This window comes from Protopterus annectens, chromosome 2.part2 (assembly GCF_019279795.1).
Source record: "Protopterus annectens isolate FY-2018-M chromosome 2.part2, PAN1.0, whole genome shotgun sequence".
In the NCBI taxonomy this organism is placed as follows: Eukaryota; Metazoa; Chordata; order Ceratodontiformes; family Protopteridae; genus Protopterus; species Protopterus annectens.
In genome coordinates this window covers 459110792-459123156 of record NC_056730.1, presented here as the reverse complement: position 1 = coordinate 459123156, position 12365 = coordinate 459110792, and the positions used below count along the sequence as shown (strand labels likewise).

The 12365-nt window shown below is 40.2% G+C and overlaps 1 protein-coding gene across 1 annotated transcript in view; it reads left to right on the top strand.

Annotated features, from left to right (window-relative positions):
- The window catches only part of LOC122795957 (soluble lamin-associated protein of 75 kDa-like), a 747318-nt gene extending 735494 nt beyond the window's left edge, over positions 1 to 11824 (top strand). The window contains exon 5 of the mRNA XM_044064439.1: positions 11771 to 11824. Coding sequence (XP_043920374.1) covers positions 11771 to 11824 — 54 coding nt within the window. The remainder of the gene's footprint in view (positions 1 to 11770) is intronic.
- Positions 11825 to 12365: the final 541 nt, after the last annotated feature.

Below are 12365 nucleotides of genomic sequence, written 5' to 3'. Positions count from 1 at the left end.
TGGAATGGAATTCCAGTTCATGTGAGGCAGAGCACCTCACTAAATCCCTTCAAGAAGAATCTCGATAGGTGGATGGGGGATCGTAGGTTTGTCCCAGGGATTACTCCCGTGTCACTGTTAGACAGAGGCACAGTAAACTAAACCTTAAAGGGCACAGTATACTCAAATCAAGGGGTGGCGTAAGCCATACAGAATCGGGCTAGGCTTATAATTAGCCTAGTATGAACCTATGAACCTATGTAAGACAGATTACATACACTGAGTCTCTTTAGGGAGATAGGGTCCCAGTAAACTTAATATAGATAAAGCAGACTGCCCACCGCTGTCTTCTTCTCTGAAAGGCAGGATATTCTGTTTAGCAGTGAGAAAGGGGAAAACACCTTGGGGAGCGGCTGAAAAGAAGAGTGAGAAAAATAAATAGTTAGAAAAATGGGGTAGGGGAAGAAGGAGAGAGCAGGAAGTAGTGAATGCAGAGTAGGGGAGGGGGTTTATAGTGTGGAGTAAAGTGGGAGAGAGGAGAGATAGAAGTAAGGTGAAAACAATAGTGCACTAGAAGGTCTACAGGTTATGATAAACTTCACATAGCAATTTGACATGCAAACAGAAAGATAGGTAACAGGATTACAGGTGTATTAGAGCAATCAGAGACTATTTTTGATATTCAAATAGCAGTAATTAAAGCAAAAAAATTCCTAGGTGGGAGAAATAATCCAAAACAATAATTACAATAGAAGGAAAAAGCAGTTCTTACATTCAATTAATCACATGAAGACTTTTAAATGAGGCAGGCCTTAGTGAATAGTTATATCTAAATACAAGACAAGCTATTATTATCAGCAATCATTAAGAACAGATCCGGATACTAGAGATTAAGTGCAGAGTCTAATGCTGCTTAACAGATGCCTCAGTAAGGCTCACTAGTGTATTAGCATTGAGCAGCTTAGTAGACACAAACAGGCTTACACTAAGCCAAGAAATAAGTGGGGGGCAATGAGGAAGCAATAGGATCATGTAAATATAGTTACCAACAATCAATTAAACACACCAGGACACTAGCGTTATTAGCAGCGACTAATGCTGCTTGAAAAAGACGCCTTAATAAGGTTAGCGTCTAATGCTGCCTGAAGAGACGCCTCAAAAAGGTTCACTATTATATTAGTATTATAACCACTACATTACAACACTTCATTACAAATTCTAAACTTAATAGACACAAGCAGGCTTGCACTAAGCCAAAAATAAACATACCAGGACACTAGTGTTGTCAGCAGTGACTAATGCTGCTTGAAAAAGACGCCTCAATAAGGTTAGCGTCTAATGCTGCTTGAAAGACGCCTCAAAAAGGTTTGTTATTATATTACTGTTATAACCACTACATTACAACACTTCATTACAAATTCTAAACTTAATAGACACAAACAGACATGCACTAAGCCAAAAATAAGTGGCTGGCAATGGAGAAGCAATAGGATCATGTACTATAGTTATGGACAATTAATTAAACACACCAGGACACTAGCGTTGTTTGCAGCATCTAATGCTGCTTAACAGATGCCAGAATAAGGTTCGCTATTATATTAGCATTGTAACTACTACATTACAATTTTAACAGCTTAATATACACAAACAGGTTTGCACTAAGTCAAAAATAAGTGAAGGGCAATGGGGAAGCAATAAGAACAAGTAATAATGTTATTGACATTCAATTAAACACACCAAGGCACTAGCGTTATTTGCAGCGCCTAATGCTCCTTAACAGATACCTCTAAGGGGCCACGACTATAATGGCATTGTGAGGAGATTCAAATGCCAATTCAAAAACTCACCAGGACACTAGCTTTGAGCACAGCGTCTAATGCTGCTTAACAGACGCCTCAAAGGGCTCACTACTATAATGGCATAGAGAGGAGTCTCAAAACGCGGGTTAATGACACAAACAAGCTTCCAGTAAGCAGGAAAAGCGCAGAGCACTTTAAACAGTACAAGCAGTGATATCAGAAGCTAGATAACAGCATATACACTATACGCATACGTACATTTAATTCTGTTAATATATAATTCTAATTCCTCTAGAGCTACACTTGGCATGCAAGTTAATAGGCACAATCAAGCTTCCAATAAGCAAAGAAGAGCAGACCACTTTAAAAAGTACAGACAGTGACATTAGAGAGTTTCAGAAGCTAGATAACAGCAAATACGCTATACGAATAGGTACATTTGACTCTGTTAATACATAGTTCTAATTCCTCTTAAGCTACACTTGGTTACACTTACCGGGAAACTAGAGCAGCAGCCTAGACACATGGCCGAATGCACAGAGGACGCGAGTGGCCCAGGTTTAAAAATGGCACCTCAGATGTCGTCCTAGTGATATAACATTCAGGGTGGGAATGCTCCGAGGGGGAGGGGATAAGTAAAGGGAGAATTAGGGAGGGAGAGGAAACATGTCATCTCCACTGTCTGGTTTTCAGACACTATACTGAAGCTGGTTGAAGTGGGATTGTCAAAGAGATGAAGAAAGTAGACATGAGTATAAGGAGATGAGGCGCATGGCAAAGAGAGATGTGGCGAAAGCTAAGGATAATGCGTATGGAGAGTTGTATGAGAGATTGGACACTAAAGAGGGAGAAAAGGACCTGTACTGATTGGCTAGACAGAGAGACAGAGCTGGGAAAGATGTGCAGCAAGTAAGGGTGATAAAGGATATAGGGAAAAGTACTCACAAGAGAGGAGAGTGTGTTGAGTAGATGGAAAGAGTATTTTGAGAGGCTGATGAATGAAGAGAATGAGAGAGAGAGAAGGTTGGATGATGTGGTGATAGTGAATCAGGAAGTGAAACGGAGCAAGGAGGAAGTAAGGACAGCTATGATAAGGATGAAGAATGGAAAGGCTGTTGGCCCAGATGACATCCCAATAGAAGCATGGAGGTTCTTAGGAGAAATGGCAGTGGAATTTTTAACTAGATTGTTTAGTGAACTTTTGGAAAGTCAGAGGATGCCTGAAGAGTGGAGAAAAAGTGTTTTGGTACCTATCTTTAAGAATAAGGGTGATGTGCAGAGCTGCAGTAACTACAGAGGGATAAAATTGATCAGTCACAGCTTGAAGTTATGGGAGAGAGTAGTAGAAGCTAGGTTAAGAAGGGAGGTCATGATTAGTGATCAGCAGTATGGTTTCATGCCAGGAAAGAGCACTACAGATGCAATGTTTGCTCTGAGAGTGTGATTGGAGAAATACAGAGAAGGTCAGGAGGAGTTGAATTATGTCTTTGTAGACTTGGAGAAAGCATATGACAGGGTGCCTAGAGAAGAGTTGTGGTATTGTATGAGGAAGTCGGGAATGGCAGAGAAGTATGTAAGAGTGGTACAGGATATGTACGAGGGTAGTGTGACAGTGGTGAGGACTGCAGTGGGAGTGACAGATCCATTTAAGGTGGAGGTGGGATTACATCAGGGATCAGCTCTGAGTCCTTTCTTATTTGCAGTGGTGATGGACAGGTTGACAGATGAGAACAGACAGGAGGCCCCGTGGACTATGATGTTTGCAGATGACATTGTGATCTGTAGTGAGAGTAGGAATCAGGTTGAGGAGACTCTGGAGAGGTGAAGATATGCTCTAGAGAGCAGAGGAATGAAGGTCAGCAGGGCTAAGACAGAATATATGTGTGTAAATGAGAGGGAGGGTAGAGGAATGGTGAGGATGCAGGGAGTAGAGTTGGTAAAGGTGGATGAGTTTAAGTACTTGAGATCAACAGTTCAGAGTAATGGTGAATGTGGACGAGAGGTGAAGAAGAGAGTACAGGCAGGGTGGAATGGGTGGAGAAGAGTGTCAGGAGTGATTTGTGACAGACGGTACCAGTAAGAGTGAAAGGGAAGGTCTACAAGACAGTAGTGAGACCAGCTATGTTATATGGGTTGGAGACAGTGGCATTGACAAAAAGGCAGGAGTCAGAGCTGGATGTGGCAGAGTTAAAGATGTTAAGATTTGCACTCAGTGTGACTAGGATGGATAGGATTAGGAACCAGTATATTAGAGGGTCAGCTCATGTTGGACAGTTTGGAGACAAAGCAAGAGAGACGAGATTGTGTTGGTTTGGACATGTGCTGAGGAGGGATGATGGGTATATTGGGAAAAAGATGCTAAGGATGGAGCTGCCAGGTAAGAGGAAAAGAGGAAGGCCTAAGATAAGGTTTATGGACGTGGTGAGAGAGGACATGCAGGCGGTTGGTGTGACAGAGCAAGATGCAGATGATAGGAAGAAATGGAAAGAGATGATCTGCTGTGGCGACCCCTAATGGGAAAAGCCGAAAGATGATGACGATACTCAAGCTGGTCCCAAGTCCCTGTGGGCATTCCTTAAGCCTTTGGTGAATGTTAGTAAATTTTGTAAGGAAACGTATACAGCTTATGCATTACTTTGTAGTGAGGAGCTTTGGCGAGTGTGTTTGATGCTCAGAATGGAAAATGTTTACCTTGGTAACTACATTTTTAGTATGGAAGTTTTCTGACTCTTCTTGGCTACACTATCTTTTTGAGAGACTCTGTTCATGGCTAGAGCATGAACCTAGTACTTCTTCTCCAAGCCACAAGAACAAAAACTTGCCTGGGAGGCTTCGTTCTTCAACCCAGCATCCTTTTTGACTCAGCCACTGATGAGTGACTCTACTGTGGCTATCAGTTGTTCTTCAGACCTTTCATCTACTTCTCCTGACATCTCTGGTGTTGCTCCTCTAGATGCCACTATGGACTAGGAGTAGGCACATCCTCTATGACTGTACATTTGCCTTTACCAGAGAAGTTAGAACCATCCACTCAGGTTTCAGGGACGGTACTGCAGGTTGTTCCTTTGCTAACCCTCTCTGAGTGGCTTCTCCTTCAGGTAAGGACCATGCACCCAACCATTATTTTTATAGGAGGGGTCTTCTAGAAAGAGAAAACATAAGTCCAAACATTTTTTCTCATCTAGAGCAAGTAACTGGCTGGGTTTGAAAGAATAATTGTTGAGAGCAATACAGTCCTTGCATGATGGTTATCCTGTTCAGCAGAAGAGGAAAACAGTTTCCTCCAAATCAAATTCTGATTCCTATTCTGAGGGGCAGCAGCTGAATTGGGACACTGTATTTCATATTTTGTCACTGTAGGGGAGATATTCTGATTTTTAAGAGATCTTTTCCTCAGGTTTTCCTCCTGAAGCATGTTTCTTTTGAAATACTGTTGCCAATATGATGGACATTTCTCAATGAGAACAAACAAACAAACATGTCTGAATCTCAGCAAAGATATTATGATCTATTATAAGTAAATTTTCCTTAACCTGCACATGTTCCTCAGGACTATATCACAACATCAAACTTACAAAAGTTCAATCGTTGTAATATCGAACCGTTGTGTTTGAAACCCAACAAAACTGAAAGCACAGAACAGAGATTTTTTTCCCAGGGGAAAAAAAATTGCTGTTCCGTGACAAAAAAAAAAAAAAACTTAACCTTAAACCTAAACTGAAATGGGGAGGGGGCTTGCCTCCCATCCCCCCCAATGTGGGGGGCTGTGCCCCCCACACACACCCTACTTAAATATACCAACTCTGAGATCACACCACAGTGGAGGAAATAGCAAAGCCCTGAAAATGGCCCACCGATTTTTGTTTCCTGCGAAAAAAGTCGATATGCCGTGGCTTCACTATTTTCCACTTTCGGACTTTAGGGTTTGATATTACAACATTCAAACTTGTTTTAGTTCGATGTTGTAATATAGACCCATGTTCCTCCTGTACATGACAGTCAGCTATCAGCTCCTAAAAAGTCTAAGTTACATAAGGTGTCGTAGTCCCATATGTTTCTTTTTCTATCCCCAGGGTAGATCCTGCAGTCATTTCCTAGTCAAAGTCAGCTTCTACCAAGCTTATTTGAGATGCTGACCTTAGTCCTTCTGATAAACTGGGAAAGGTTTTGGATAAGTTTGGTAAGATATGTTTACTCTTATTCCATGTTGGCCTTAAGAATTGTAAGTTGTCAGAGACACATGTTGGCTGGCTTCTTATGACAATTTAAGGAGTTTAATTACTGATCTTCCCCCTCAGCTAATAAAACATCATTGTGTTCTGTAGTATCTGCATTGTCTAAGTTAATCAAACATGCATTGGAAAGTGCTTATGCCACTGCTGATTCTGTTTCCAAGGCTGCTGCCATTGGCTCTTTTATGAGAGGATTCACTTAGTTATAGTCTCAAAATTTGATGGAAGATAAAGAAGTGTTATTTGGTCCTCCTTCTGTGGATGTCCATAAGGGTTTTGATGAAAGGGGAATGTTGATTTTGTGAGTTGGATAGATTTTCAACCTTCTTTTTGCAAAATATAATAAAATCTTTTTTCCTTCCCTTTCAGGTTTCTTTCTCAAAAAGTAGAACAAACATGCACATCGATGTTCAGGCAAGCAATATATAAAAAAAAATCAAGGATTGTCAAAGAAGAAGAAAGGTGGACAACCAGGGACAATCCAAAAAATCAGATTGACTATGTGATTCTTTTGGATGTTCCCTCTCCCCACCCTGACACCCCCATACATTCAGACTGTTGGGTGTTGAGTATCAGTCTAAAAGGTTACAGCTGGCAGTGGCACTCCCTTTCTCAGCTTTAAGGAATTTGGCCTCATCCTCCTAATCCCGCTCTCCTATTCCCTTCTGTGTTGAATCAGTTGTTTTTTTTTTCAAAGACCTTTATTGAATTATCACTTGTGACATAGGCAAATTTACATTTGTATAAAAGTAATCAAACTATATTAACATAACAAACATTGTATTTCACATATATTTGCTATATGTCATATAACCTAAGCAGTATTACATAAATAATTACATTCCTGTTTTGTTTTGTTTTTTAACAAGAAACATCTTCATTAAACCATCACTTACTACATAGGCAATTATACATTTATATAAATAAAGATAAACCACACCAACGCAATCTTAGTCACAAGCATTGCATGTCATAAACCATACTGACCCACTTCCAGTTGCAAACATTATACATCACTTATAATCTGCCCAATATTTCTCACTCAGACATTACATAGCTCATTTAATCCTGTTGCCTTTTAGGCCTCATTCCTCCCTTGGATGTAGTGTTCCCACAATTCCCATTTTTTCCTATGTTGTTTGCCCTACCCTTTTCTAAAGACCTTAATTCCAGTTGTTTTACCTTTGTTACTATATTCACTACTTCCAGTATAGTTGGTTTAGATTTTGATTTCCATTTTCTAGTAATTGCTTTTTAGGCAGCCACCATAAATAGACACAACAAGGCCTTACCATGTCTAGGCAATTCCAATTCTGTGTCATAGTTCAGGAAAATCATCTCTCTCGTCAGACTAATCTGCACACCCAGCATATCTGACAGTCCAGCCCGCAGGGAATCCTTAAAATCTGCCAATTTACCACACTCCCAGAAAACATGTTCTCAATTACCTCTTTCTTCCCCTTCACACCACCACCATTTACTATCTGCCTGAGGAAAAATTCTCTGGAGTGTACTTGGGCCATAAAAATATCTATGTAAACATTTCCAGGCAAAAAATCCTAAATCTTCAAGATTTTGTTGCATATTTGAGAGCCATACATATATCCTCCCATTGTTTTGTTGTAAATTGCTTTTCCAGTCTCTCTTCCCAATCTTTTATAACCTCCTCTGATTGATTCTTATAGTTATCATGCAGTATTTTATATGTTGTACTAATTATTCCTTTTTAATTTCAGTTGCTATTCTAGAGTCTGTTAAAACACTACCAGTGCTGGTCTTTTGTTTAGGACCCCCCCCCATTTCTTTCTCTTTGCCTATTCTCTGATGTCAGTCCCTTATATGGAAGGCAATCTCTAACCTGTAGTACAAATAAATTATTGGAGTCTTCCCATTCTATCACCTTTCCTCTCTAGTTATTTGCTCCAAATACCATGGTTCCTTTGCCAGTTTTCTCCAATAAATTCCAGCCTGGGTCTATATCAGAAGACCGACAACTAAAAATACCAAACACCCTTACCTCGACACTGCTTAATCAAAAGCAGGAAATGTCGAAATCGCTGGGCTATTGTCGGGAGTTTGCCATTTCCTCCACTGTAGTGTGATTTCAGAATAGGTATATTTAAGTAGGGTGGGGTGGGGAGCAAAGCCTCCCAGTTTGTTTTATCTTTTGCTTTTTTTTTGTTTGTTTTTTGTTTGTTTTTTACTCTGGCCGTTCGACATTTCCTGCTTTCATTTAAGCAGTGTCAAGGTAAGGGTGTTCAGTGTTTTTAGCTATCGCTGTCATGATATAGACCCTTCCAGCCCCCCTCTTACCTATTGTCTGTATCCCTGATTGAAGCCATCCATATTGGCAGAATCTCTTTTCTCCATTTCCATGTTCATTTAGTTCTTAGAATTCTTTCTGCTACTTTATAGATATAATATTCTGCATGATTATTGTTATTCTCCTTAAAGACCTGCATCAAAAAAATTCCAGTCTCTCCTTGTTTCTTGAGTTTCCCTTGTTTTTCATTATCATCCCTTTCCACTTTGAATTATAGTTTTCTGCTTTTGCTATATATAGAAGTCTTAACTGTGTAGCTCTGAAATACCCCTTCAAATTGGGAAATCCTAATCTGCCCTGTTTTATTGGAAGAATCAGCTTATTCCACTTGACTGTTGCTGCCTTCCCCTCCCAGATAAAGTTCTTCAGCTCTTTATTAATTGCTACCCCCAACATACCCTCTGTTTGATAAAAATATGCCTGACCTGTGTATAGGGTCTTGAACCAGTTGTCTCAGGGGGTAATAGAATAGGTATAAGGTCTCGAACCAGTTGTCTCAGGGGGTAATAGAATAGGTATAAGGTCTCGAACCAGTTGTCTCAGGGGGTAATAGAATGGGCTGCTTGAGATCAAAAAGGGAGAGAGCTTTATTTGGTAATTTTTCTGATACCAAAGAAAGAGGGGACCTGGAAAGCAGTCCTTTACTTTTCTTTTGAAAACCTGTGCATCATATTTCCAAATTCACAATGGTCTGTCTGCAGTCTGTGTTACTCCTTGTTTCTACTTCCAGTTTTCCATCTTTACATTTAAAATATTCTTACCACCTTGTTCCAATCAACAACAGTTTAGACACTTTATTTTCATTTCTCTGTCTGGTTTGCATTTCATTTTGCTGTTTTGCCCTTTGGGTTATCTACAGCCCCTACCCTTTACAGACATACCGACACCTATAATAGTCCATTGTAGGTTGCAGGGCATTCCCATTTCCCTTATCTAGACAGTTGCTGTATTTTTGCATATTCTTTCAAAGCTTTTTGAGTTTCTCTGACTTGGATAATAAAGCTATTTCTCAGCCTGAGATTTAGGTGAACAGAGAGACATCCTTTCGCATTTCTTCTCAGAACACTGTGTTTCTATGATATTTTCTAGGTACAACTCTTATGTTGGCTGTCTTTCCTTCATCAAGACAAAGCAGAGAGTTACAGGGAATAGTTTCAGATATTTTCAAACCAGACTTGGGCATCTTCCAGAGAATATCTCAGAATTCCAGGTGTGATGGTGTCACCTATTGTTATGATTCCCTTGGCCAGAGCCCACATGGAAAGATTCACTGGTTTGTCAAGTACATTTAGACACAGTACTATCCAGTCTCTATTATTTGAAATTCCAGTGCTGGAATTTGTAAAAACAGGGTTAGATTGATGAGTGAAGCAGATGTTTTTCAACCCTGGTCTTCCCTTCTCTCTTCCAACCCCCACTCAGTCTGTAATAGCATTTGCTTCAGACTTTGCTTGGGGAGCTGTGTACAAGGGAGTGAAAGTTCAGGGTATGTAGAGCAAAGAAGACAAGTTAAAACACATAAATGGCAAGTGAATTGATGGGTATAATACATGTTCTCAAATCTCTAAACCATATTTGTACTACAGGCCTTCTGCTGGTAAACAGACAACACCACAGAGATCTGGTACATATGTAAACTAAGTGGAAACAGGTCCTAACCCCTTTGCAGACTAGCTATTGCTGAATGGGATCTAGCAACGTGGTTCAGTTTATCCCCCAGACTACATACATTCTGTCAGAGTAAAACATTGTGGCAGATAGACTGAGCAAGACTGGGAATGGAACATACATCCATGGGTCTTCCATGGTGTAATCTATCTGTGAGGAACTTCTTAGTTAGATTTGTTTGCCTCCAGTCAAAGCACACAGCTAAAGAACATTTGCTTCAGGACTCCTTGCAGACTAGCCTGGGAGACAGGTGCCTTTTTGTTCCTATGGATGGGAGTGCTTCTGTATGCCTTTCTAGTCTTTCCTCTGATAACTAAAATTCTCCTCAAGATTCAGAAGGACTCTCCAGAGATCATTTTGGTGACCCCCTTTTGGCCCAGGCAACAGTGGTTCATCCTTTTTTGAAAATGGACAAGGGCAATTACCACATGCTTCCTCACAGAATGGACTTACTCACACAGGACAGGGAGTTTGACACACCCCAGTATTCAACATTTTCAGTTGACTGCCTGGATGGTAGGATTTTAATACCTTTTTATGCATCTTTTTTTCAGAGGACATACATGAGCTATTGATGTAGGTAAAGAAAACTCCTACTCTAAAATCATATATAGGAAAGTGAAAAAGATTTTCTAGTTGGTGCCAGTCCAAGAAGCAGAGTTGTTCTAAAGCTCAGTCTCCTGTGATTCTTCTGTACTTGTAGGATTATAAGAGATTACTAGGCTATCAACCCAGAGGTCATTTTAACCCTAGCCGTTTCAACCCAGTGTAATACCATACAGGTACTAGTCAATACCCAAGACTGCATTTAGTGATGACTGCCTATGTCCAGGAGGATTGTGGGCACTATTCCCAGTAAGAATTTACAGCGCCCCATCCACTCATCCATCTTCTTCTTGAACAGTGTCATAACGGTGCTCTGTTTCACATGAATTGGTAGTCTGTTCCAAAGATGTGGCAGTCAGTGGGAGATATATCGGTCCCTCCAGCATGTCCTATTTAAGCTGCACGCCATATTTAAGTCCCTGGAATGGGTTTCCCTAGACCCATTTGATTTACTGATATACAATAAGTTCATTAGGTTTGGGTCTTTGGTTGCTGTGTAGACCAGGCACAAGTGTCCCCTAAGAAGTCTATACAATATGGAGTATAGTGACAGCGATTTTAGTTGGTCCATGTAAGGCACATGCTGGAGGCCCCTGACTGTCTTTGTTAGAAACCTCTGAGGTTTCTTTAACTGTTGTAGATGCTTAGTGCGGTACATACCAAATGGGGCATTATACTCAGTTATGGGCCAGATAAGTGTTGAGTATAGGGGGGTTATAACTTCTTTTGCTCTCAAGGCATGTGATTTATTATTCAATGGCCTTTCTTATTCATCTGTCAAGATTAATTTCTTGGCCATTTCTGCTCGTCTGCTCCTGGATCCCCCTTTCTACCATACTTCTTGTGAAACAGTTTTTGAAAGAGGTGTTACTTACCTCCCTAAATAGTAGACAGGAAGCTCCTGCTTGGGATCTTAATTTTATTTTAGAAAAAATGTCTATTGTTTCTTTTTAAACCTGCTTATGAGGCTGATTTGAAGTTCTTAGCCTGAAAAAGTGTTACATATTACTCTGACTTTGCAAGGAAAGATTTTATGGTGAATCATCCATACCTCATATTTCACAAAGATAGAGTAACTTTGAGAACAAGTCCTTCTTTTATGCCCAAGGTTGTTTCAGAGTTTACCTTAAGCTAGGTTATTCATTTCATTGTTTTTCTTTCAGGAGTGTAAAAAAGAACAAGAAAGAATTCTTCACTCCATGGATGGCCTTATGTAACTTAGGTACTATATTGACAGAACAAAATTGTTTAGGACTTCTGATCAACTGTTTATCTGTTGTGAAGCTTAGAAGAAAGTACAACTAGTGTCTAAACAGACAATTTCTAAGTGGTTGTCCCAGGCAATTACTTTCTCACTACAAGTCACTTCCAGGCAAGGTTAGGGCCCACTCTAGTAGAGCCCTGGCTACTTCTCTGGCTTTTTGGAAAAGGCTAGAATCTAGAAACATACTAGAGGCAGCAAGTTGTTTTTTAGTGCACATCTTTACCAAACACTACAATATAGATTCCTTCTGTAGGTCTAGAGCAAGCTTTGCTAAAACTATTCTCCAAGGGATCCTAGACTCTAATTTAGCTTACTCCTACCTTACTCAGTATATTAGTTAAGACTACTGCAGCACTGGGACTTCCAAGATGGCTGCACACTGAGTAACAGCTTAGTTTCAGCTCTCACAGTGTGAAAGCAGACACTTAGAAAACAGTCAGTGAACATGTGTTTTTTGGTAAATTTCAGTAACTGGCTAGTAAGTGTACTGCCTG